The sequence below is a fragment of the Colius striatus genome, chromosome 2, assembly GCF_028858725.1.
Source record: "Colius striatus isolate bColStr4 chromosome 2, bColStr4.1.hap1, whole genome shotgun sequence".
Taxonomy (NCBI): Eukaryota; Metazoa; Chordata; class Aves; order Coliiformes; family Coliidae; genus Colius; species Colius striatus.
The window spans coordinates 32,140,318-32,167,920 of NC_084760.1; the positions used below are offsets into that span (position 1 = coordinate 32,140,318).

Below are 27,603 nucleotides of genomic sequence, written 5' to 3' on the forward strand. Positions count from 1 at the left end.
GAGTCTACACACATCTACAGTTAGAGTCCACACCTCTAGTTAGAGACGCACGCATTCAAAGCGCATTTTTAGTTGATGTCCTTAGCTGGTTTCAGTTAAGGACTCCTGCTTTCGACACAAAGGCATGTGGAGAAGGAGCATCCCGGGGAGCCGCCCTGGCCCGGGATGCTCAAGGCCCGAAGCACAGAACACGCTCGCAAAGCCTCCGCTGCCAGCGGACAGCTGTGCCGTACCTGTGCTAGGACAGGCATCCCAGGGCCTGGCAGCGCGTCCCCCCGCCCGGCCCGGTGTAGGCGCTTACCTCCGGCAGGCTCCTGCCGGCGCTTAGGCTGTAGATCTTCACCTCGTTGAGGCTGGAGACCTGCATGGCCGCGGCTGTGCCCGCCTCTTCCCGTGCGGAGGGGAAGCGGAAGGCGCCTCGCTTCCGGCCCATCGCTGCTTCCCGGCGCCGCCGGCCTCAGGGGGTCGACCGGTCCTCGTACGCCGAGGCACCTCGGCAGAGGGCGACCCTACCCCTCTGCCTCTCACAGGGAAGGGGCAAATCCTTCTCGTACGGAAGGGAGCGAAGCCATGGGAACGCGGGCTTTGCCAGCGCCGCCGCTCGTAGCGAAAGCACTGAGCTGCTGACAGTTTCCTCGGGCGCTCCTGTCTGAGGTTCCAAAAGCCACCGTGCAAGGCGCTGCCAGGCGTCCGCGTTTTTGGGGATGGCAGCCAGGAGGGACGGCCGTGTGGGCCGCACAGCAGGCAGCTCTCATCCCTCGTAGGCGAGACCCCATCTTGTAACGTGCCAGCATCAAGCGGGCTCCATGTCCGTGAGAGGCTGCCGTGCGCGGCCGGATGGCCTGAAGGTTAAACCACAGAGGCAGCAGTTGCTTTTGCAGGCTCGGTGGAGGAGGTCAGTGTTCCTGTCCTACGGCTGACCATGTCTGTTGTCTGTGGAGAGCAAGGAATCCAGGATTCGGTTGATGAGAACCTTGCTGGCAAATGTAAAAGACTCGTTGCTTTTAAAAAAGAACAGACATGCAAAGTTCTGAACATTCCGGCTTACAAGAGCAATGACAAGGACTGACATAATGTATATCCAATCTGTATGCATCTTCAAGAAACAACGAAAATCACAATAAATTCTTAGAACAACAGTGCATAACTAAGGCACAAGATGCAAACTGAAGCAATTTTAAATAAATCTTAGATATGGTGTTCCCTGGATTATGTATCTCAGCAATGATGATACCAATACCATGACTAGAAGGGACTCCGTTCTAATTGTGAGTGAGATTTGAGAGAGATCAACACATGTAAATATAGATGCCTAGGTGAGTGCTAGATGTCTAGGCTCCCATTTCAGAGAGCAAAGGCTTCACTTGCTCAAATGTAGGTCATCTGGTGGCATTTGATGGGGCTAACACAAGAACTGGGAAAACCCATGCCCTTCTGCAGGATGAGCTGGCAGCTGTGCAAGGACACCTCAGGTGGCACTGGGAGCTCAGGGGGCTGCATCTCATATGTAGTAAATGCAGTTCCTGAAGCCTGAGGAGCAGTGCAGTGCAGCACCCATGAGGTGTCTTCTTTGGGGTGACCTCCACTACTTATAGTTGCCACTGTCTAATTTCTCAGACCACTACTAGAAATTAATAGGCATTTAAAGTTGAATTCACTTGTTCACACATAGAAGTCTTGTGCTATTTGGGGTGAGCTAAGGAATCCCAAACATCTGCAGGGAGTTTGTTGGTGTGACACAAGATGTGCAGAAGACCAGTGTCATTGTGGAACAGCAGCTGAAGGTTCAATAGGATGCTCCAGGGCACCTCAAAAGGGTTTAGGCAAGAGGACTGAACCTTCAAAGAATTCTTAGAGGTGTAAAACACTGAAGATTCTTTACAGGCTGGAGGGTTATGAGACGTTCTTTAGGTGAGACTGCTCAAGGATTCCTGACCCTCTCATCCATTCTCTAGATGTATTTAACTTACCACAGTGCAAGAAAAGAGGGGTAGAACCCGGAGTATATGGGTGCACAGTGGGTTCAAGTTACTTTGTCCCCTGCCTGCAGGATAACATTGGCAAACTCAGCAAATATAGCGAAACAGATTTTGTTTTTACACAAGAATGTTATGATTAGAATTGGAAACAATACTTTATATAGTCTCAATCAGGATAAAAATACAGGTTTTGTGTTTAAGTAGGCAATGGGATAGAGGAACACTTGTTACATGCTATTAGTTCTGTAGCTACTAATTATTAATTGAATGAACAGTTTAAAGCTAGCTCAATGATTATTTATTTCATAGAGAATGGTGTTTACTTACTCATATCAATGACAGCAGGTGTCTCTCACTCAGCTCTGGAGGGTAACCCTGAGGGGCATCCTCACTCAAGGAGGAGGTTTCCAGACACACTCCAAAGAGGAATGTGTAGGAATCCTCTACTCCACAGAAATGGGACTGGGCTTTCCTAGAATAAAGTGATAGACTGTCAGTGGTCTGTTGCTGAATTTACATGTCTGCTGAGTTAGCAGGAAGGGTCTGGTTTCTAGCAACAATGTTATCTCAGAGATGTCTGCTTCACAGCCCACTTGCTCAAGAATTCTTTTATCCTCCCCAGTTATTCTTGGAGAATAACTGTAATGGCAGCATGACTTTCATCTTGTATTTTTTCACTAGGCAGTGCCCTTCCACATGCTTGAAATGACTTGTTCTTTTTGGTCAAATTTAGTTTTCAGGCAAAGCTGCTAAATCCAAGCCTGGCCAGTCACACATTTAAGACTTCTTAGAAAATTAAATGGGAAAAAATCAACTAGAATGTGGACTATTAAAATTTCCATCCAGATAACTTTAGAGCAGCCAAATCTGCCTGATACACTTACTACAGAGTTTAACAAGTGAGGATCTGAATGACATAGGAGAAGCTTTGACAAAGCATTTTGTTTCCTGTAGACAGTAAACCTTTGTTGCATGTAGTACAATATACTTTTAAATTATCCGTTGAAACATAGATGAGCGGGTAGGTGTACTGACAGCAAACAGATGTGACATAGGATGCTTTCAACCAACAGCAAGCACTCTGACAACACTCATTCCTGTCTTTGCTGATATTCACGACAACCAGACAGTGCCTCTTCAGTACATATGTACATGTGATTACATTAAGTATGAGCTGTCAGGTTCATTCACATTGAAACAGCATTTAAGTTCAGTGTATAAAAGCAATTCATCAGGAAGGCTCTCCTGCACTTCATTGTACAGACAGAGTGAGCAACCAATATTCCAATATCCTTTAACATAATTAAGAAATAGATACACAGCTAAGGAATTAAGATAGTTTGTACAATAATCATAAGACTACACAGAAAAATGTTTATTATCCATTATGAAGTTATTTAAGAGTGCCTTCACTGAAATGTTTTAGACTAGAATTTTAAATGCATTTCTACAATAATAGTAAAACATACAGGAGTAGGGAATAAGATTTTAAAGATTCTTTCTAAGCACAAGCACAGAGAATACCTCCCTCCATTACTAGAAGACTAAACAAGATGTAGAACTTGTTTTATAGAGAACTACAGCTCTGTGGTTGTTGTTTTGCAAGCTTAAAACATAACTTTTCCCACCAGTATTCATGTTGTAATTGTCTAGGTAATTAATTTGGGTTATATGTTGGAGATATTTGCCTTGAGAGTTACTTCAAGTAGAATATTTCAGTACTCTTAATGACTGTTTAGAGGCTGAGTTTTGCTCCTTAGCGTGACATCTGAAGAAGTACTCATTAACAAAAGGAGAGGCAAAGTTACTGAAAGGCTTATTGTCTTGATGGATCAAGGGGAGGGGAAAGACACATGACGATCATGAGGGAATTAGACAGCTTAGAGATCACATGGCATCGCATGCAGGACCAGCCAGGGAAATGGCAAGGGAGACATGAGCTGTCATAGCTGTGTTACCACCAGAGTGTGCAGCACACTCTCCATATCTCATGTCATGTGGTGCTGTATGCTCCTTCCCTCCTCCACTTTCACTGCTGCTTCATCCAGCCTAGAAAAAAAAAAAAAAAAAGGGTATAATGGGGGAGAAAAAGATTAAAAAGTCACAGTAAAGCAACATAATGTGGTAATAGAAAACACTCAATAGGACACTGCTTAGGTATTAACGTTATAGTTCCTTGATCATTTTCTATTAAAACAATGAATTACATAGCATAATGTTTTCCACTTTAATAATAGTAACCAACAATTCCATTTGAAAATATAAATGACATTGCTGCAATATAAACATTTAGGATGGAAATAATGTATATTCTATAATCTGAAAATCTGATGACCTTTCAGCTTTGATTTTCTCTTACTCTAATTTCCGTGTGTGCAGAAGCACTCCCAACAGCTACAGCCTCTACAGCAAGCAGCATTTCTCATCCATAAACACTAGTGTCAACTGATGCAATTATAAATTTGAGCTGCTTACAATAATGTAATATATCTAAAGTTAATCATGCAAAGCATGCACCAAAGATCCAGTGAAAACTATTTTTTGTTTGAGATGGGAAAGAACTGCTTTACTTAGGTGATGGTTTACTATTACTTTTCAGATCACTAGTGTGTAGGTAAAACTATATGATGTACATACTCAAACATCAGCTAATCTTGTTTTCATTATTAAAATAGATAATCTAAAGAAACAAACAAAAAAAAAAAGGGCAGATTAGACAATAATTACTGTTTCTATGAATGCCATTGCACACATCAATATGTTAGGCTTTTTGCATAACTTCTGGAAAGTCCTTTATTGTGTCCTAGGAGACATTGTGATTGAAAACAACTGGAGTGATCACAGATATGAGTACTGAATGCTTAATTAGCCTAGAAAGGAAAAAGAATAAACAAAGAAAAAAGCAGGGAAAAAACCACACCCCATAGGATTGATATTTCACCTAACAAATCTTCTCAGCCTGTTTTTCTGAAGAGCTTTCTGTAAAGACTCTCCTCTTTGACTTATATCACTAAAAATGTTAAAGAGAAGCAAAGGAAGATGAATCCACAGCTAATCCAGAGAGTTTATAAATTTAGAGTCGAAAGCCTTGACCTGCATGTTAGCTGCCTAAAGCACAGTCCAATGATTTGGGATGTCTTTTATCAGCTGCTTCACTGGGGCTTCTTAAACCCTTCAGGGGTCTGCATTTAAGTGGAAGTGTGGAGAGCTCGGTTTCTGGGCACGACCAGATCTGCCTGGCCTCAGCATCTCAAATTGCCCTCTCAGTTGAGGACAGATCATGTGGAAAACCAAGAACATCCTTCTGTATAATGTCTTGTGGGGCTTCATTTACATTTGAAACATCCTGAGAAACATGAGGGGGAAAAATGCACTGTCTTTTGAAGAAAATAAACCACTAGTAACAGGAGAGATTGCCAAAGTGCCATAGGACAGCTTTAGACCACTCAATTGGAAAATGAGAACTGGACGTGCCATGAGGGGTTAAACTCCCTCAAAGATAGGTACTCCAAGTATCTACAGACTTGTTTCCTTCATAGCATGTCTGGTTTAGAGGGCTCTGGAGAACAGTACTCCCTACAAAACACCCTCAGTAACTTAATTAGGCTTAAGGCAACATAAGGCAAAATCGAGACTCGATAAGGACTAAAAGCCAGAGATGCTTTATTCCCCCAAGGAAGCAGCGGCGCCGGGGGAGGAGCATCCCTACCTGGCAGGCTCTTTGCACCGCTTATTTGTTAAATACGGCGCCCAGGGAAGTCCCACAAACAAGACTTTCCTAAAGGTTTCTTCGATTATCGCAAACTCTCCCATTTGCAGAAGGCAGTCAGTGCTTCATAAAAACCAATGGCCTCTGCGTTATTTTTGCGAGTCTAAAAGGTGAAAAGCTGCGAGACACTCGATGATCTTAACGGTCTTTTCCAACTTCAGCTGTCCTGTGATCCTGCGGTGCTGCGAGAGCTGCGGCTCTCAGCAGATGTCTCACCGGGTGCCACAAGCTCCTCCGGCCCCCTCCGCGTGGGTTCCGCGCTGCCTCCGGCCCGGCCCAGCCCAGCCCTGCCCGGCCCGGTCCGGTCCGGCTCGCCCCGCCCCGCCCCGCCCGGCCCGCCCGGCCCGCCCCGGCCGCCTCACTGAGCGTGTCCGTGGGCGCCCGGGCGGGAAGGGTGAGGTACCGGCCGCAGGGTGCCCGGGCTGGCAGCGTCCCTTCGCCCGCCTCCGCGTACCGAGGAAGGGGCAGCGGCCGCCCCTCTGCGCTTCTCGGCGCTGCCCCGGACCCCGTGGTGGAGGAAGGGTCGGTCTCGGGCACCGCGGGACCACGGTGAGAGGCAAGTGTCAAATCCTCCCTGTCCCACGCTGGCGGGAGCGAAGGAGGGCACGGGGGCACGGCGGGGAGAGCCTGCGGAGAGGAGCGGGAGGCTTCTGCCTGGTGTCTCGGTATCCTGACGTCTTGGGTTGAGTTAACCCCGTGGGGTTTGCGGCTGTCGCAGCTGTGTGGTTCTGCTGAGAGTGGCTCTGCACGCCACGACTTGCCTTCCTCCTCCTCCTCCTCCTCCTTCCTATCCAACCTAGGAAGCAATATTCCATCGTGCCAGTGGCGTCTTTTGTAGCCTATGTGTTCAGCTGGGGTCTTTTTACCTTTTGCCTTCTCTTTTTGCCTACAACTGTCCAAACAATTGGAGAGACGATATTTATCAAGCAGAAATCCTAAATTACATCTGGATGGTTTAACAAAATCCATGATGAAGGCTGGCCCTGCAGTGCAAGGCAACTGGAACAGGCTTGGGAGGGGAAAGGGGAGGAGGAACCTTCATTTCTTCATTCGGAAACTGGATGGAACAACCCTGAGAAAAGAGGCACAGCCGCACTCTTCCCGTGACATTCTGGAGGTCATGTTCCATTTCAGCCCAAAACACAGGACTGACTCACTGCTGGAGTTTCTGGATAAAGCAAACTTGTGATCTCTTAGAACTCTTTCTGTTCTTAGGGAAGAGCACTTTTTGTGCCGCATTGTTTCAGCCACTTACCTGCTTTGTGTTTCTACAGTGACCAGGAGTGAAGGGAAATACTAAATCATGTCAGAGTTTTGGCTGATTTCCGCCCCGGGAGATGAAAACAATCTGCAGGCGTGGGAGAGAATGAACACAGTGACATCTAAATCCAACCTGTCCAGCAACAGCAGATTCCATATTCCAGACTTAAAGGTAAATGAGGAAATGAGGATTGTGTATAGGCAATACAGCAGCATTAGCCAGGGCTAAAGACTTTTGGGAAAGATGTGGTATTTATCTTTTGGGATAATATGCAGACTTGAAGAAGGTTGCAGTTGGGGCATGAATTGTGTTCAGTCAACTGAAAATTGATCAGAGAGAAAAGAAGTCACGATGCTTGAAGCTGACCTTCACATTGGAAGGATATCTGTATAAGAAATGAAGATGAGTGAGGTGGGGTAAATAACTCATCGATTGCATCTAATGTACCATTTTGCTCCCTGTCATGAAAGTCATACAGCATTGTACCTCTTGGATCATTAATGCGAAGGGAATGGCTGAGTATCTAGAGCCATGCCAGTAAGATTGCTGACAGAGAAAACAGTGCTGTATAATGCACGTTACACCTTGGGAAATGGACATCTGTGTGTACATTCAGCTCCATTACCTAGCTTCATACTATCATATAAATAGGAAGAGTATTAACTCATGATTTAAAAAATACCTTTTTGTTATTTAACGCTTATTTTAGAAGATCTACATCTTTTTTTTTATTTCACTTGTGGCTATGAAAAAGCAAATATGCTGCATTAAAGTCAACGAAGCTGCCACAGATATGGAACTCAGTTCCTTGGGAACCTGCCATCATCCATCGCTTAATGAAGCTATGCTTAGTGCATCCAGGATCTGGCTTTAATCCAAAAAGATTGTTAACAGTTATAACTTGAGCTATTCCAATTACATAAGGATGCGAGTGAAAGGGAAATGTGGCCCGTTCTCAAATAATAACCCACTCAGTTGTTACATGAATGTTTCAGACTGGGAGTGTTGCTTTTTTTGCATGTGCACCTGAGATTGATATGATTTTTACCATCTATGGGCTTACCCAACTGGTGCTGATGCGAGTCTGCTAATGCTAAAGGTAATAAAGCATTTGCAGTGTCTGAAGAGGCAACCAGCCCATTAATGTTCTGCTGATTGTTGTATGTTAAATGTATTTCTTCTCCCTCAGCTTGACCCTTGATAATGTTGAGCTGGCAACATTACAAAAAACAAGATTTGTCAATATATTGCAACACCATTATGTCTATGACAGAGTCATACAAAAAGCAGATGTTGATCTTGGAGGAAATGGCTCTGTGAGAGGCTTAGTCTTTGGTAATAGCAAAGGTGGCAGAGACTTGCTTTTTGAGTAAGGGCTGCCTACCTTGGTTCTCTCAGTACGTCTGGTTTGTTTGTATGTGTAGTGAGTGCATTTCTAGCCAGCGTTTTATCAGGTTAGAGACTAATCTATGCAACTTGATATGGGAATGAAAACAGGAAGGAAGACACTGATGTGTAATCTTGAGACTACACATGCTTTTTTTCCTTTATTGGAAAAGGTTTTTTGTGCCCCAAGTCTTGGGTAAAGGAGCTGATACTATTTTCCACTAAGTAAATAAAGTTCTGCCAAACTGTTGAATTCACAAGTGCTGAACACTAGACATTGTCTCTAAGACTCTACCAACAGAAGCCTTAGACAGACTTGTGCCTCTTTCACCTACTTCTCATCTTTTGTGCAGGTGGGGACACTGGATGATCTTGTTGGTCTGTCAGATGAGTTGGGAAAACTTGATAGCTTTGCTGAAAGGTAAAATAGATCTTATTTACTACCTACAAAAGAGGAACAGACACTGTTTTTATGGGATGATATGTCCTTGTGTTCACCTCAGTCTGACTCAGTTCAGCCCAGACTACAACTGGGCTAGCTTTATTTAACCCTTGTGTTGATTGTCATGGTGTCATCTCAAAGAAAGTATCATTCCTTAAAGTTTTGCTGAATTAAGTCCATGATAGCAGTCTGTTTCAGTGGCAATGCCAGGGAAGATGTTTCTTGAAACTGCTTTAAAAGGTTTGTTTGTTTGGAGTTTTTTTAAGAATATCTCCCCACCTCATCCAGAAACTTAAAACAGCCCTCCCTGAACTTATTTTCCTAGAATATTTCTGTTGAGCCTTCTGCCCCTTTTCAACCAGTTCTAGGAGTTCTAAGGAATAAGTTCTGAATGAAATCTGGAGCTCTCCCTCTCAGACTTTTAAACTCCTAGAAAACTGGAATATTGACTCACATTGTATCAAACCTACTTATGCAGAGACTCACACGATCTCCTAGCTGATCAATGCCTAGTTTGCCCTTTGGGTCAAACTGACCCAAAGAATAGTATAGTGCAAAGAATAGTATAGTGAGCTGAAAAAATGCCAGGGTATAAGATACTTCATGAGACAAAGTAGACTTTGTTGTTGGGGCAATGAAAATATAAGCTTCTAGGGGTTTGGGGGATTTTCTTTTTGCTTTGGAAGCACACCTCATGTATAATTGTGATCTTGATCATAGAGTCATGTGTTAGCTCTGGGGCTTTCTTGTCTTTTTTTTCCCCAGCCAGGACTGATATGGATTTTCTTGTCTATATCTGCTAGAACACATTTCTCTGTTGGATTTTTTTTTTGTCTTTACTGGTGCTACAGCAGGGCTGTCTTTGATGCATAGATCACTCTGGATTGTACACACATGGATCTATTTAGAATGATAGAATATCTCAAGTTGGAATGACAGATAGAAGCATTTTGCATTAAATAAATGCCCAGGGTCTTGAGTCTGAATTATGATTCAAGGGTTAAAATGCCAAGCACTTAACAATCTTCACTGAAGCAGATGGCATCCAAAGGGTTACAAGCCTGTTCAAATGACCTGAGCATTTATGTTCCTGCTTCTCTGAACCAGCTGCCTGCTCAACTGTTGCTAGATAAACACAACTGCCAGTAAAGCCAGGCAGCACAAACCTGTCAGCACTGCCTCCTGCCAGGACAGCAGAGAAGGGGCAAGAGTTTGCAGGATCTATTGTTTCCACATACTTTTATTATTTATTTACGCAGGGAGGTGGAGTGTTTTTCCATGTCACCGTGTGGTAGCATGGGGCTCGCTCAAGCTGATGATCCCCTCACTTACCTGGGGGTTATCCCAGGCCCTCATTCAGTGGAGCATTCTGTGTTGGCCTCAGGTTGCAGGGCTTCTGCTCCCTGCAGAATTTTGGACACCTAGCCGGTAGCACCCTTTAATACACAGTATCCTTTCGTGACTATTGGACTGTTGTTGGGGTTTTTTTGACATTGCAGCAATTTCAGAAGCAAAATGCAAGTCTTCCCTGCTGTGATACCAGGCTGACTGGAGTTATTCTCTTTCCTCATTTTTATTACTATTTCTCGAGGCAGTTTAGCTGAAGCGCTCCTTTTATAACGCATCATTTGACTTTGCTATTTGCTCAAGGAGGGATTCATCTCATCTAAAGGCAGAGGTTCAAGGGTTGTATGTGAAAGCTGCTCGCTGTTGGATGTCACTATAGCCTGTGGAGCTTCTCCAGGGCTCTGATTCCTCTCGCTTGCCTCAGATATCAGTGGTGCACAGGGTGTGTGTTCTGTCTTTGCATGGGGAATGTATTGGTTGAGTAAATCCCACTCAAAGGGACAAGGCACAAGAGACTAAGCAGGGACTGGAGAGCATTTCTCTGGATCACTGTATTCATATATTCTAGCTGTATCCTGCTGCAGGGGCCTTGGAACCTGTGGGCTGGAAGGGAGCCAAGCGTTGCCTGGAGTGACTAGGGCTGTCAGGTGTATGAACACACATACCTGTCCCATTGTCCATACCCTTGGAGAGAGCAAAGCTAATTGTCCCAGCTATCAGGTTAGCCACCAACTGCTCTCAACAGTAACAGAAACACACCAGACCCTTGGAAAAGCTATTGGTTTATACATTTCCCTGTTGGCTGCTTTCTGTGTAACGTCTTATGCCCCTGTGCTCAGCGCTGGTGAGGCTGCACCTCGAATACTGTGTTCAGTTTGGGCCCCTCACTACAAGAGGGGCATTGAGGTGCTGGAGTGTGTCGAGAGACAGGCAACGAAGCTGGTGAAGGGTCTGGAGAAAAAGTCTCATGAGGGAGCTGGAGATGTTTAGCCTGGAGAAAAGGAGGCTGATCACTCTCTACAACTCTTGAAAGGAAGTTGTAGTGAGGTGGGGGTCTTCTCCCAATTAATTTCTCCCAAGTAATGAGTGACAAGACAAGAGAAGGCCTGAAGTTGCACCAAGGGAGGTTTAAGTTGGAGATGAAGAAGAACTTTTTCATTGAGAGAGTTGTTGAACACTAGCACAGGTTTCCCAGGTAGGTGGTGGAGTCGCTATCCCTGGAGATATTTAAAAGATGTATAAATGAGGTGCTGAGGGACATGATTGAATGGTGGGCTTGGCATGTGAGGTGAGTGGTTGGTGACCTTAAAGGTCTTTTCCAACCAAAATGGTTCTGTAATTATATCTTTAGCCTGCTGCTATACTGTTCTTACCAACTGGGCTGGAGTCCTGTCTTGTTCCGAGTTCCTCTGGGCTCCCTGAGCCTTGCAAAGGAGCTCAAACCAGCTACGTGTCCCAGCTGCAGCACTGTGTGGTTCCCTGCAGCCTCCCTGCAGTGCTGTGTGGATTCCTGCAGCCTCCCTGCAGCACAACATTGGGCCACCTACACTGTCCCCCCGCAGCACTGTGCTGGCACCAGGATCCTTGCTGGCTGCAGCCAGATGGGGGAAAAGCTGCTGCAGCCCTGAGAGAGGAGTGTGAACTGGAGCACAATGGTGTAGATTCCTCCTACAGAACTGTATCTGTCCAGAGTCTTGAGAATAATGGGTTGGGTTGGGTTGGGTTGGAAAGGACCTTTAAAGATCATCTAGTTGAATTTCCCTGCCACAGACAGGGACATCTTACACTAGACCAGATTGCTTAAAGCCCCACCTGACTTGGCCTTGAACACTTCCAGCCTTTGACAGCCTCTCTGGACAACGTGTCCCAGAGTCTCACCACCCTCATCATAAAGAATTTCTTCCTTCTGTCCAATCTAAATCTACCCTCTTCCTGTTTAAAATTGTTGCCTTGTGTCCTGTCACTACAGACATTGGTAAAAAGTATCTTTCCATCTTTCTTTAATCCCTCTTTATATACTGAAAGGACACAATAAGGTCTTCTCCAGGCTGAATGACCTGAAACAGTAGGAATTCTGACTACTGCATTCTTGGCAGTGTCAGCAATCTCAGATTTTTACTCCTTATCACAGGATTTGAAAACTTTTCCAAACACTGTAAGTTTCTTCACAGGCATAGAGATAGAGAGGATGTTTATGAATTGCTGCTTTTAAATAGCCTGTATAGCTGCTTTGCAGCACATAAAAGAAAATCCTTCTCTCTGATGCTTTCATGGTATCTGTATCTGGCCTGAAGTCCCTTTCCTGATCTCTTGAAAACCACAGGATGTCGCAAAACACATTGTCCAAACACTGTAGGTGTCCTTTTAAGTCTCCAACTCACCTGCAGCTGTAGTAGTCTCCCCTCTGTAAGGAAAGAAAGGGAGAAGCAGCCTGCCATTATGCTCCACTCCCTGTTATCACGCCAAGCATTATGCCCCTTTTGTGTCTCCGAAAATGTCATGATCAGGCACTTGCTGTTCTTTTGTCTTGAGGTGTGTTTGGGTTTTTTGTTACATGATGTAGTCAACCTGGAATGGTTAGGAAACTGAAGGCCAATTTCTGTGAATATTTCTGAGTGCAAAGGGATACTAGAACAACTAGAAAGGCTCTTGGCTTTTGTGAGATAGGTACTTTGACTAGGGCGAGGGGGATCTACTGCTGGAGAGACTTTATGAGTCCACTTTTGAAAATAAGCAAAAAACAACACCTGTGTGGATACAGTGTTCAAATCACTGCTCTGAATGAGGCAGAATGAGGATTTGAATCTAAAAAGAGTGTCTTGTCCACCTTGCTAAAGAGAAGAGAGAAAGAGTCTCTTAAAGAGGAAGAATAAGAAGGAAATTCTCCCTATCAAACGAGAGGATATTGCTGTTTTCCCCTGAGTACTTTTTAAGAACCTTATCTCGGCAAGCCCTAAGGATTTATTTAGCATTCCATGGAACAGGTTTTCAGCCAATGTTGTCTGTATGTAGCCTCTTATTTCTCCATCACTTCTGGAGTTTTAAACATGGATTTATTGCCTTCCAGTTTCTGCTATGAGTATCATGAATGTGCAGAAGGCTCAAACTTCTGAACTCTAGAGCCATGGGGAGATGCAATTACCTGTGTGTTTGCAGAGATCAATGTATTTAGAAACAAGGCATTTAGTTCTGTGATGTGCTACAGATTGTTTATCATTATTTGAACTGCAAATTAACCCACTTTGCTTCAGAAATGGGCTTTTTGGCCATCTCCGTGTTTGTCAGATCACTGTGGCAACTGTTTTGTATAAATTTTATTTCTTCACTAACAAAGCTTCTCTTGTTTACACCTAAGCGTAATAAAGAAAATAGCCCAGTACCTAGGAGAAGTTATGGAGGACTCAAAAGATAAAGTCCAGGAAAATCTTCTGGCCAAGGGAGGTAGGTACTGTGAATGTGTTTTGGCTTTTTTTCATGCATTGATGCTGCCTTTGGTTGCTTCAGAATATGAACGTGTGGAATTGAAACAATGCTCCATTAGAAAGTATAGCCATTGGCAACATTTTTAAGAGGACATCTAGCCTACTCCCAGGATGGTGTTTAGCATCTAGTACTGAACTGTTTTTTAACACCAGAGCTGAGAAATGAAGAGGAAAGCAGGAGACATCCTCCTTCATTCCTAAAATGACCTACCACCTTTCTGTACCCTGTAGGGGCTTGATCTCTTACAGGCAGCTAAACCTTGTTCTGTATGGCATCTCTCAGTGATCTGTTAGTGATTCACCTTCCCTCCTACAGTGCTAGGGTAGACCATATTGTTAGCTGTGGGTTTCTGATATCACAGATGGACATGTGAGGCAACAGCTCCAAAACTTGGAGCCAGGGCTGCACTCAGAAGGTCGTGCCATGAGCCCACAGGCCATTGCAGTTGCCACTCCTCTTAGGAGGAGATGCCTTCCAGCATTATCCTGCCCTGACTGGCAGCAGTTGTGTGGGAGAGAAGAGCAGTCAGTGAGAGTAGGGGCACTTCTGACATGGCAGAGGACTGTGGGAGCCCACTACTTCAGTGTATGCTCCCCAACATCATCTCTAAGTAGTCCATGCAGTGTTATTAAAACTTCCATGACATAATTTTCTCCCTTTGTTATCTAGTACAAGGCCCTAAAGAGAGCCTGTGTCAAGGAAAAAATTAGCATTTAGAAACTCATGTCTCCTAGATCCCCACAAATTTCATTAAACCCTAGTGTATTTCAGAGCAAATTCCTCCCCAGCTCTCCTGGACATATACAAGAAAATGGTAGGTGTTCCACGTGCTGATGGCAGGCTCGTAGAGTGATGCTTTTCAATAAACCAAGAGTGCACACACCATCCCCCTTTGTTGTACTTCAGATCTATATGAGTGAAGGATGGGGAGGAAATTCTTTTAGAGATGTCCTCTGTGCATGACATATGACTGACATTCGATGAATGCAACTGCCTGACAAGTACAATAATCCCACTTATTGTGTTTCAGGGCTAAAGGATAAAATGAAGTGTCTCAAAAGTATGTTGAGGACTGATGGTTGCAGTGTTGTTACAAGCATGCATTTGTGTGGATTAGTGCTAGAGACAAGTCTTGGTCTGGTTGTAGAGATACAGTGATCAGGTTACGATGGATTTCTCAAGTAACAACCTCGTAGCTTGATCACGATATCCCTATGACTTGAGAAACAACAGGTTTCACTTATTTTCTTTATTTCTTCTTTTTACACTGTTTTCCTATCAGCTCTGCATGTATTGTAATAGAAGGATGTGGAAATTACTTGTGTGTGTTACTAATTTCTGTCCTGTGTCTGGAGTTGATCATCCAGACAAGTCATTTTAAAATAAGAAATTAACCTTTCCCAGATTATTGACTGCATCTGAAAAAATGGTGTCAGTTTTAGCATATGAGGATTCCCCCAGTATATTCCAATGTTGTTCTTCATAAGCAGCAGAAACTTTACTGTACACGTTCTTCCTTCTCCCCTTTCTGATTAGCAAAAGGTCCCTAAAGTCAAAGACTTCCTTGAGAACATGAAATCAAAACGATAAGACACAACTTATTGCTGCACGGTCCCATTTCAAACTATAAGACCAGCACAACTCATCTTAAGTTACACTTATACAGGTTTTCTGATTTTAGCTCAGTTGTGATTAATCCTGACAGCACGAACTGATCCTGGTCCATGAACTGATAGTGCCTGTATGTGTCTAACAAACGTTTGATTAGATTTGTGTGAAGAAAAGTGGAAATTACTAGAAAACACAGCACTTCTAGTTAAGTGAGCACACAGACTGCTTTCCAGTGGGTGCCAGTTGGAAGCAGACACGTGGAGATCTCCCTCTTTAAGAGGAAAATGTGTGTTTGTGTAATAAAGGGAATTCTAGTATATCACAACAGCCAGAAATGCTTTCTTGTTTATGACAGAATAAAAAATGTGAAATGTAAGCAAAGCTTTTCTTCAAAGATTTGGACCAAATTCTCTTCCATTTATAGCAATGTTAAACCCAAACGAATTTTAACATTTGTGAAGTGGTGGAGTAACTCCATTCTTTATAATAAGCTCAAAACAAGGCAAAATAGGAAGTGTAACAATTTGGAAGAATGAAGTGTTTTGAAGGAAAAGTCTTTAACATTGGCTCTTAGAGCTGGGTGAGTAAACCAGAGTTACAAGAGATTTGGGCTGCAGGATTCCTGTGCAGCTGTGAGTGCCTTGGAGTAGGTAGGGTGTATCACTCCAGGATGGGCAGCTGTGTAAAGTCTTCTGGAAGTGACTTCTGTAAATGAGGGCTGCTGTTCCAGGACTACTTGGCATTTTAAGCTCAGTTCTGCTGATGTGCTCAGGGTAGTTTGTGCCCTCTCTGAGACCAGACTGCTTAACCAAACTGCACCAGTGCCAGAGCACTGCTGGGGAGTGGACTTGTCAAAGGAACTCATGCTGTGCCTAACTGCCTACCATTTGAATTCTGCTGAGATTCAAGGAATGTGAGGATACAAAGGGCATGTGTAGGTCCTCAGGGAACTTTCGTATCTGCTCAGCTATAAATAGGTGAGTGTCTGTCTTTGAAGAGCCTGTGCATACGCTGTTCCCCGCACAGTGCAGTAATACCATACTCTTTGCAGGTTTCATTCCCAATTTAGCAGAGCCTAAGCAAGACAGCTTGGAGGAGAGGCGGGAGGATGAAATCCTCGTGTTGTGTGCCCTGTGCTGAAAATGCTCCATGAACTTTGTCATTCGAGTATTTTTGCCCTCCCTGCTTTTGCCCCAGGGACCATGCACAGGCGTTGCCGGAGAGCTGTGAGTGTGCAAGCTATGTGATAGCTCTCCCTGCCTTCTGCAGTTTTGCTCCCTTTCTGCACCTTCCCAGTGCAGGAGAATTTGCTGATTCCCAATCAGGCCTGGGTAGGAGCTTTGCCTTGTGACTCATCTCCACTGGACGTTGGGGAGGTTTTACACAGCTCTGATTTTAGAAAGAGGGGAAGAACAGCATCGTGCTAGCATTCTCTGCCTCCCAGGCCATTTGTTCCTTGCTAAGAAGCCTGTTTCCTCCTAACATAAGACTTTCCATGCTTTGGAAATCTAATAGGGTAAACTGACTCTATTGTGGGGTGAGAGAAGCCCATGGAAAGGATAGCACTCTCCTGCCAAGGGTGTTTGATATCACACGAGACGGGGTAGCACCCTCAGCCTGGTAGTATGGCAATTACACAACTTTTCACGTTCCTTCTCATGCATCTCAGTTCATAAAGTTTTCCCCTCACCCTCGAAGCCCAGCCCACAAGAAATTGTGCTCAAACCTCACTCTAGGACTGAATTAACTCTCTGCACAAGGCAGCAAAGAGCACTGAAATGGCCCCTGCACACCCTTCCTTTTACTTGGCACCTTGAGCTCATTTTGTTCCCCATCTCCCCAGAGCAACTTCCCAGATATTCTCCATGTTTACACTTCTGGTCTGGAAAGAATCCTGTCCTACAGGGGCCAGAGTCTCTGTCCTCTATCTAAACACTGAGCCCCTGCCTGCTTCCTGTCTCCATCCCCTCTGACCTGCTGGGGACAGTCCCAGCCCCTCTGCTTGCTGCAACAGCATGCATGACTTCATCCTGTCACAAAACTTGCCCAAGAACGTGATGGAGAGGTGCATCTGGCATCCGAAGGGCTCTTGGGGCTCTCTGGTTTCATGAGCTGCTAGAGGAGAATTCCTTATTTGGTACCAGAATGTATCAAGCTTTAATATTTTCTAATATGAAGAAGCCTCAAATGGAGTGAAACGTGACCCTGTTCTAGGGGCTGAGTGTCATATATGTCACCTCCCCTTGATTCTGGGAAGAAGCCATAGCTCCCTGAGCTCCGAGGGTGCCTTGTTTTGGGGGGCTGCATGCGCAGGGCCTTTCTGTGAACTTATGTTGTTGCATGCTGTGACTGGATTTATCCATTTAGAGAAACCTCCAGTAGCTTTGTGCGAGATCGAGCTCTCTGTGTGCAAAGGCAACAAGAAATTCCTCCTTGGACCTCAGTTGGTTTGGTTTCTGGTGAGCACTCAGCTGACTCACAAGGATATGACATCAGCCCTGCTCTTAATACCTTTGATGAAACTCTTAACAGCCCCGAGTATTTCTGTTGGGCCTGGGCACAGAGTGTTCTTTCGATAGCTCTTGCCAGAATTAAACTCAGACGTATTCCAGTACTCAAGACTGAAGTTACATGAAGCTGTTTCCACTATGAAGAAGACCAGCTGCAACATTGCTGTGTCCAGCTAGTACAGCTAATTTTGCAGTAACACTGACAGTCATTCTGAACTGTTAGGTGTAATGCAGAAAAGGTTGCTAGTTCAGCTTCTATGTTTGGGAATGTTTAGACAGGTGATTAAGCATATGGGGCAGATTTAATCTAGATCAAATTTCTAAGAGGATTCAGAGATGGGGTTCACTCCCGTCTGTAATGTTAATCAAAGTTATGCCTAAGCTATAGCTGCGGGCAACTACCCCAATTTTGACCTGCCATCTGGTAAACTACCTGCTTTAATGCATCTCTTTGCATTTTCAGTTGACCTAATTAGCTACCTGACACAGTTTGAGTGGGACATGGCCAAATATCCCATAAAGCAGCCGCTGAAGAATATATCAGAAGCATTAGCAAAGGTAACGTGCTCTGGGTTTTAAGAAGATGTCATCATGGGGAAGCGTGTCTTTTGGCAGTTTGTGATCATAGAATCATGGAATGGTAGGGGTTGGAAGGGACCTTTAGAGATCATCTAGTCCAATTCCCCTACAGAAGCAGGGTCACCTAGATCAGGTCACATAGGAACATGTCCAGGCCTTCCTTGAAGACCTCCAAGGAAGGAGACTCCACAACCCCTCTGGGCAGCCTGTGCCAGGGCTCCCTCACCTGAACAGTGAAATAGTTTTTTCTTATATTTAAGTGGAACTTTTTGTGTTCCAGCTTCATCCCATTACTCACAGCAGTCAGGGAGAGCTTTGCCTTTCGCTTGGGCAGGAACAGGCTCAGAAGCACCCACTTTGTACTGAAGCAGCTGATATTGTTTGAATCTTTACTGTGGTAACAATGGTACGTGTGTTTAAACCCATCCAACCATCCAAGCCTGCAAGTGTAAGGCACTGCAGCAGATTTTTACCAGAGTGCATTGCCGTGCTTTCTGCACTTTAATCCCCTTCAGTGTCACATTTATGTCATTTATTTTATATACTGCCATATTATTCTCCATTTTGGAAGATACCTTTTTTGAGATGGTTGGCCTGCCACCAACGGAAAGGCATTGTGGGCTGGATGAATTACTGCCACCACCAGTCCATCCAGAAAGGCAAGATGTGCTGTTCTGGGCAGAGAACCAATGAAAGCACTGGGCACCTGAATGCCACCTTCTGTAGGGCCTTTGCCATGGGGGCTGCAGCACTGCCTCCCACGCAGGTGCCTGTGTGAGGGGCTGGCTGCAGTGTCTTTTCATTAAGGTGGGAGGGGGGTGAAGATAATGCATCAAGCACCGAGTTGACTCATTTTTTTTACTTTGTTTTAGCAAGTCACTCAAATAGAAACAGACCTAAAGACCCGATCAGCTGCGTACAACAACGTTAAAGGAAATTTGCAAAGCCTGGAGAAAAAAACTGTGTAAGTCTAGCCTGGGCCTGCTTGCCTCTGGGACACCATGTGGCTGAACTGAGGATGGGGCCTGCTCACACCCATTGCTGTGCAGTGGACCACGTGTGTTCTGGGGGGGAAGAAATGTTCCTGGCTTTGGGGCATACTGAGCATCAGCCCCAGAGAGAGCTGGGGAGGCACTCATGGGATCAGCATGTCTCAAAATCAGCTCAGGGAGATGGCAGTTCCAAATAGGATTTAATTGCAATATGAGCAGTCTCGGAAAGAGTCAGAACCAAATGCACTGTATTGTTCTGATGAGATTTCAGAAATCAGACAAGCTGAGTCAACTGGTGGATTCCTTTGCAAGACAGAGGTGTTTCCTGTGTTCTGAACAGCGTTTGCAGAGCTCCCATACGAAGCAGCTCTGTCTTCCTTGATCCTGCATCTCACCAGTGTCCCACTTACACTTTTTCTGTTCTTTGCCTCATTCTGTTTAGTCCATCCTGTTCTCTCTTCTGTCTTCCACAGCTTATGGTCTTTACCTTTGTCAGTGCTAATTCTTGGATTTTTTTTCCCCAGGGTGTCACTGGGGAGAATCCTATTATGGTAAATTAAATGGTAAATTTAAAGCAATGTAGATGATGCTGTGCAAGCCCTTGCCCAACACGTGCTCATGTGTGCCATTCTTTCCCACCCAGGCCTCTTGCACTGAGCACAGGACACAGGTTCCTGACACTGCAGCCAGCCAGACTGGCAGCTTGCCTAGAAACCAGCCTTTGCCCAGGGAGGATACTCACAGGAGCTCACACCCACAGTCCCTCCTGGAGACTTGCTCACAGCGGGGACTGTGGTGCCCACGAGGCAGCAGAGCCATGCCATAGTTACAGTTCCCTCGCTCTGCCTTGTTCCTGTGTCCATGCCTCACCATTGCCAGCCAGCACCACAGCCTTGTGCTTCCTGCTTGGTATAGGCAGTGATAGACACGTTTGTCTCAGGCTGTGTGCATGTGGATAATTGTGGATTGGAGGGACAAGGGGATATTAGCTCCCATTTCCCTTTTCTGGGAACTGTTTGTTGTATTCCCAGCACACTCCTGCAGCATCTCTCCAGCTGCCACGTCAGCTGTAAGCACCTGGAGAGACGCAGAAGCTCTGTATGAGTAACATGAGCAGTGCCAGGCCTCCAAGGTGACAGGGGAGAAGAGCAGAGGCTTTGTGGTTTAGATGCTTCTTCCCCCATGCCTGGTGGGAGGAGGCCTGAGCTCTCCCCTCATGCCCAGACAGTGCTTACCAGCATGCCAGGAGCTCCCACAGCCCCCTGCCCTGCCCGGGCTGCAGCGCCATGGGGACTCAATGCCAACAGGTAGGCTTAGACTGTGAAGAGACCTGCTCCTGCAGGTCCCACCTGCACATGAGGCTGCACTGCAGTGACCTTCAGCTTGTCACCAGAGCTTGGGATGCCAAGGTGGCTCCCGTGGCTTAGGTCCACACAAAACCATTTTGGGCACCTGAGAGCGTGAGGCCTCCTGCCAGATGTGGCAGTGACCTCTGCATCCTGAGCACCTGCACCCTGACTGTGGAAATGATAGCAGCAGGATGGTGGCATTTCACACCAAGGGCACAAACTAGCCCAGTGCTAATCACCAATATTCTGCCATTAGGTTTAGTTTCCTTTTTCTTTTTTATTTGCAGTAAAAACAACTAAATGTCCACTTTAGAAGTGTAGACCTGTCCTTTGGGCATCTCCTTCTTGGCTGCCTTCTACCCCAGTATAGAATCATAGAATTGTTTGTGCTGGAAAAGACTTTTAAGTCCAACCACTCACCTCACACTGCCAAGGTCAACATTAAACCATGTCCCTCAGCACCTCATCTGCATAGCTTTTCAATACCTCCAGGGATGGTGACTCCACCACCTCCCTGGGCAGCCTGTGCCAGTGTCTAACAACCCTCAGTGAAAAAGTTCTTCCTAATCTCCAGTTTAACCTCCTGTAGTGCAACTTGAGGCCATTTCCTCTTATTGTTACTTGGGAAAAGAGACTGATCCCCATCTCGCTACAACCTCCTTTCAGGTAGCTGTAGAGAGTTCAACCTCCTCTTCTCCAGATCAAACATCCCCAGATGCCTCAGCTGCTCCTCATCAGACTTGTGCCCCAGACCCTTCACCAGATTTGTTGCCCATTTCTGGACACACTCCAGCACCTCAGTGTCCTTCCTGTAATGAGAGCCCAGAACTGAACACAGTATTCAAGGTGTGGCCTCACCAGTGCAGAGTACAGGGGGACAATCAGTTGCCTGATCCTACTGGCCACACTATTTCTGATACAGGCCAGGATGCCATTGGCCTTCTTGGCCACCTGGGCACACTGCTGGGTCATGTTCAGCTGGCTGTTGACCAACACCCCCAGGCCCTTTTCCTCCAGGCAGCTTTCCAGCTATACACCCCCAAGCCTGTAGCATTGCCTGGGGTTATTGTGGCCCGAGTGCAGAAGCCAGCACTTGGCCTTATTGAATCTCATACACTTGGCCTTGGCCCATCGCTCCAGCCTGTCCAGGTCCCTCTGAAGAGCCTTCCTGTCCTCAAGCAGCTCTACACACCTGCCCAACTTCATGTCATATGTGAACTCACTGAGGGAGCACTTGATCTCCTCATCCAAATCGTGGATAAGGCTATTAAACAGAACATACACTGTCAGCAACCCACAGCACATCCCCCTCCAGTGTGCTCCTGCTGGGTTCCTGCTCATGCTTTTTTTTTTCTTTCCCTTCTGCACCGTAGGGGAAATCTGCTGACTCGGACCCTTGCAGACATCGTGCATAAAGAAGACTTTGTTCTGAATTCTGAGTACCTGATCACACTGCTCGTTGTGGTGCCAAAGTAAGGCAATAGTGTGTGCCCAGGCGCTCCGTGGGGCATTGGGTTTCAGGCCCGAGCCAAGCAATACTGGGTCAGGCTGAGGCAGCTCAGTAGGGCCAGGGCTGGGGCATGGTGGGACCTGTTAGCAGAGAGGGAAGAACAGTTTCTGCCAAAGGAGGTGCTGGCACAAAAGAAAGAGACAAAGTCTGCTCTGAACTCGAGGCAGGACAGAATTGGGATGTAGGTTTTTAATGGTTACAGCGTGGGTTTCAAACAAACAGCCTCATGGTAGCAATAGTACCAGTCTTAAAAAAAAGAGAAAACCAGATTCTTACTGGAGCTTAGCCAGTTTATTAAAGGAGTCAGAGCTGTCAAGCTCACAAGGCCTCTACTGGCCATGCATTCTAAGTGACTGCGTGTAGGACGACTGCCATCACCATCAGTTGTGAAGTTATGCCATGTCCTCCTCAGAGGCCTACACAAGACTTTTCCTCTCCATATAGCCCTCTCCCCACACACACTGCTGGTACCACCACTTTTCTGTCTGTGAAAATCATGTTACAAAAAGCCACCTGAGGAAGGTTTGTTGAGTTCATTAACTTAACATTCTTTCAGATTCCCCCCATCACCAGACTTCTTGCTTTGCCAGCTCTTACCGTCCTCTTGAACCCTTTGTCCCCATGCTGGCACTTGCCATGTTTGCCATGTAGCACCAGCTCGGCTCTGGGATTGCCCCCGCAGCTCTGTGGCACTTGTCCAGCCTCCTGGGGCATGGGACTCCATGGGACAGCCTGGAAGTCTATGCCAAAAGCCACATTCTTCCCAACATCACCATCCTGCTCTGGGCCCTTGCTCATGCTGAGACCCAAAGTGAGGACTGAGGATGCAGCACTGGGGGAAATATCTCTCTAGCTGGTGACTAGGAAGGGAAAGGATAGGAGAGGTTTAATATATCTTAATCACATAAACTAGCACAAAGAGCTCCAACCCTTCTACCCTAAGCCATTGGCTTCACTGACTGTATTTATCAACACATTTGCTTTCCGGTGTATACTATTCATTTACTGTGCCTTATTTTGTGTTGCTCAAAGGTCAAGCTACGTACAGTGGCAGAAGACCTATGAATCCCTCTCTGACATGGTAGTGCCTCGCTCCACCAAGTAAGTGAAGTTCCAAATTCAGGGCCCTGTTTCTTTCAGAGATCCCTGCCATATTTCAGCCTCTTAAATTGCTGCACAGAATCACTTGTGTAACCCATGGGCTTTATCTCAACTTATACATTTGCCCAGTCTCATTCTCTATTGAATTCAGAAATTACTCGGTTGAAGAAAAAAAACAGATTGTTTTTTTTTTACAATCAGTTTGTTGTTCCCTTTCCCAGTAATGTAGCTCTTCCTTCTTTCAACCAAGGCCTTTGCTTTTTGTGTGAAACAGACAATTTGTTACAGGAAGACAGGCCTAATTCAGACACATCCAATCCCAAACAGCTTTATGGGAACTACTTGTTACAAAGACCAAACACTATCTTTGCCTCTTTAATTGCTTCCTGCTGTAGAATTGGATAATTCGGTGTACTCCTTTCACTTGGAGTAAAAAATCCTTCCTGGGAATTCATAGAATTCACAGAATCTTAAGGGTTGGAAGGAACCTCAAAAGATCATCCGGTCCAACCCCCCTGCCAGATCAGGGCCACCTAGAGTAGGTCACATAGGAACTCATCCAGGTGGGTTTTGAACGTCCCCAGAGAAGGAGACTGCACAACCCATCTGGGCAGCCTGTTCCAGTGCTTCCTCACCCTCCCAGTGAAGAAATTCTTCCTTGTGTTTCCTTGTATTGAATATACCACTGCTCAGCTCACTCGGGCCACAAGGTCCTGTCCCGGGCACAAGAGGTGACAGTGCTATTATCTGAAATGGAAGAAGTGGAAAGCACAAAGAAAGAAGAAGGCTGTTTGCTGCCGCTGCCTGTCTCAAAAACACAAATGCATGGAAAATGGGGGAACATTACCAGGAACCAGAGAAAATGGGGCAGACAGATATGTGTATACTGTGATGGGTCTAGAAACATAACTCATGGGAGTCTTACCTTGGAGATAGCATGGCGGGTGGTAGCAAGGCCTTTGTTACCTATTGCAGTCACAACAGTTGACGTGCAGGATGTTGTCCAGCACCATAAATGCAAAAAAAAAAAAGAACTGCAGAAGAGGAAGGTAAAATCCTGAGGGATTTGCTATGTCAAATCACAGCAGTGGATTTCACTCCCACAGAATGATTGCTGAGGATGCAGAGGGAGGACTCTTCACTGTGACCCTGTTTAGGAAAGTGATGGATGACTTCAAGGCTAAAGCCAGGGAGAACAGGTAAGAAGCACCATTGCTTGGCAGGGTAGGCTGTCAGGCAGATGTCGAGGAGATGGTGGGGCTTGTTCTGTGTGTGGTACAGCTGAATCCATCCCTGGGTTTTAGGACTTCTTTACTATTTGGGCTGCTGCTGTCCCAAAAGCCACTGAGAAAGCACAGGAGGAAGGAGCTGTGGCAGCAGAGTGATCTATCTAAGCACCAAACTGCAGATCCTGGAATTGTCCTTCCTGCTCTTGCTACTGACAGCAGGGAGCTTACTTTCTGGGGATGACTTCAGTTCTCGCCCTCCACCTACTTAAGCAGGCTAGCAGCTTTGAAATATCCACTACCTGCTTCTCCAGAGGCAAGAAGTGAGTGTACACACTGCTTGGACTATGGCTTGAGAAAGCAAATGTTATTCCATTGCAGGTTCATGGTTCGAGAATTTTATTTTGATGAGAAGGAACTGAAATGTGAGAAGGAAGAGCTGATGAAACTGGCTTCTGATAAGAAGCAACAATATGTAAGTAGTGCATCGACATGACAGCCTCTGCTACCGGTGTGCCTGAGCACCTCTCACTCAGGAATGGCTTTATGGCTCCAGCAGACTCGTGTGAGTTCCATTTAGCCCAGCAAACTGAGGCACAGGATGGGTGATACAAATTGCCCAAGGTCACTTGAATTTCTGATAAACTGAGGGGCACTTCCAGGCTGCCTGAGAAGGGTGGCAGCCCACGGTGGCTCCAGCTGCGTCAGCTATGGAGTGGCTTCACACAGTGAGGGCACCGTAAGACTGTGTTTGTTCTCACAGGGCCCGTTGCTGCGTTGGCTGAAAGTGAACTTCAGTGAAGCCTTTGTGGCTTGGATTCATGTGAAAGCCCTGAGGGTTTTTGTTGAATCTGTCCTGAGGTAAGTGGGTAAAGCTGCAGTGCCAGCAGGGCTTCCTGGAGAAGCATTTGTGGGAAGGAAGATCCTGTATACAAGTTATTTGGGAGCTCATAGGGGACAATACAAATGATCATAAAAAGGGTGGCATACAAAGTCACTGATAAATCGTTCTTTGAGGGCACTTATAGAGAAGTGAAAAACAGAAGGACACTCTTTAGTTGACTTTTGGCTTCAAAAATAAAATGCTTTCTGAGGAACACAAGTAAGCTGGAACATGAGGAGAGTTCCACTTAAACATGAGGAAAAACTTTCCTGTTGAGGTGAGGGAGCCCTGGCACAGGCTGCCCAGGGAGGGTGTGGAACCTCCTTCTCTAAAAGTTTCCAAACCCACCTGGACATGTTCCTGTGTGACGTGATGAAGGTGAGCCTGCTTTAGCAGAGGGCTGGACTGGATGATCTCTAGAGGTCCCTTCCGATCCTCACCGTGCTGTGATTCCACAGGAGGCAGCACCCCACCACGAGCTGGTTTCTGCAGTGCCCCATAGCCAGCATGGTGGGAGCCTGGAGAAGGGGAAGAGTGAGAGCGAAATGGGAGCCCCTTCCCAGCAGGTGATGGTGTACATTGATGGGTTTCCAGGTACGGCCTCCCTGTGAATTTCCAAGCCATGCTGCTGCAGCCAAATAGGAAGTCTGTAAAACGCCTGAGAGATGTCCTAAATGTGGTCTTCAAACACCTGGATGAAGTTGCAGCAGCGAGTATAATGGATGTAAGTATTTGTACTTGTGGGCACATACTGAAGGTTGTCTCGGCTCTTACAGTCCAGGGTCTACAGCAGCCATTTCCTCATCCCACCCTGCATGGGGCCCTGGCTGCAGCTTGGGCCTGGGCGCTAGAGACAGGCTCAGAGCTCTCACCCCTGGGCACTACAGAGGCGCTGAGGGAAGGAACTCAGAGCTCTTATCCCCAGGCGACAGAGGAGCTGAGGGAGGAGGGCTGTCTGAGGCTGAGGAAGGAAGGCTGGCTGTCAGTGAGGCTAAGGGGAGCATGCAGAGATCACTTACGTTGTCTGTTGATGCACACGATGTTTGCAGATACCAGGACTGGGATAAGTTAGTGCAATTGGGGCAGTTCCTCTGAGTAAAACACAAAGTGTAATAAAGATTCAGATCAATGCAAGTAAGAAAAATGAATTCAGAACTAGATGCTGAGATTACATCTCTGTCCCATGTTGACTGAATAGGTCAACCTAGGCCTTCAGCCAGTAGCAGTGCTTCCTTATTCCCTCCCCAGACCCTGGCTGCACAATTTGGGATAAACCATTATGTTTTAAAGCAGCCTAAAGACAGCGAGTGTAAGATTTCAGTGTATGAAGGGAGGAGGAAGAACCGAAGCAGACAAAGTTACAATAGATGCTCACAAAGTTGCCAGCAGGCAGGAACGCTCTGTGCTGACTATACTGGGCAGCCCAAAGAACCAAGCAGGCACCCAGTGGTAATTTCCTCACCTTAAACATAGCAAATGCAAAACTCCATTCTACCTGTGGAAGAGGAGCTCAGAAGATCTTGAGCCTGGAACTGTGCAACAGTTTATGGTACTGAAGTCACACTGTTTCCTTTTGCAGCCCACCATGGATATCCCTGGCTTACAACTCACCAATCAAGAATACTATCCCTACGTCTATTTCAAGATTGACCTCAGTCTTCTTGACTGCAGTTAAAGAAAAAAATTGCTCAAGTGTCATCTATTCATTTTCAAGACCCTAATGTTACAGTAAAACAATCTGTAGCTGCTAAAGTCAAATGAAAATGCATTTGCTAGAGTAGGATAATTGCATAAGATCTTTCTACCCCTTCCAGTAATTTTTACAGTAAGTTTAAAGTAAGTATCTCTTCTACAAAAACATGTTTCAGAGGCAGGAGGTACCATGGTAGTATTTATTTTTTGGTAAGTTACAAAGATGGATTATCTAATGGACTTGAAATAAAACAACTTAAAAAGTGTGGTGGCTAATGTATCTACTAGGTGTATACAGTCCTGTTTTTCTAACAAAGCAAACAAAAAGGAACCAACCAGAAAAAGTAGAAAGCAGCAGAGCAAAACCCAAAATCCTTTTTTTCATTTAAAAAAAAGAAAAGCTTAAGAAGAAAGATCCTCCAAATTGCAGTGTAACTTACTGCAGTATGACTACAGGCCCAAGCCCTCCTAAGTTCACTTCAG

At 45.7% G+C, this 27,603-nt stretch overlaps 2 protein-coding genes across 2 annotated transcripts in view; one reads left to right on the forward strand and one right to left on the reverse strand.

The window, feature by feature from the left end:
* NOL10 (nucleolar protein 10) overlaps positions 1-380 on the reverse strand; it is a 54,385-nt gene extending 54,005 nt beyond the window's left edge. Inside the window, exon 1 of the mRNA XM_061989803.1 lies at positions 302-380. Within this exon, the coding sequence (XP_061845787.1) occupies positions 302-367 (66 nt within the window). The 5' untranslated portion in view covers positions 368-380. The remainder of the gene's footprint in view (positions 1-301) is intronic.
* Positions 381-7,030: 6,650 nt separating this feature from the next.
* On the forward strand, positions 7,031-27,356 carry ATP6V1C2 (ATPase H+ transporting V1 subunit C2). Its single transcript, XM_010208079.2, has 12 exons — positions 7,031-7,180; positions 8,749-8,816; positions 13,540-13,625; positions 18,252-18,346; positions 19,240-19,331; positions 22,082-22,180; positions 23,251-23,319; positions 24,426-24,518; positions 24,927-25,020; positions 25,309-25,406; positions 26,023-26,152; positions 27,008-27,356. Exons 1-12 carry the CDS (start codon positions 7,052-7,054, stop codon positions 27,101-27,103), a joined length of 1,149 nt encoding a protein of 382 aa, XP_010206381.1. The 5' UTR covers positions 7,031-7,051; the 3' UTR covers positions 27,104-27,356.
* Positions 27,357-27,603: the final 247 nt, after the last annotated feature.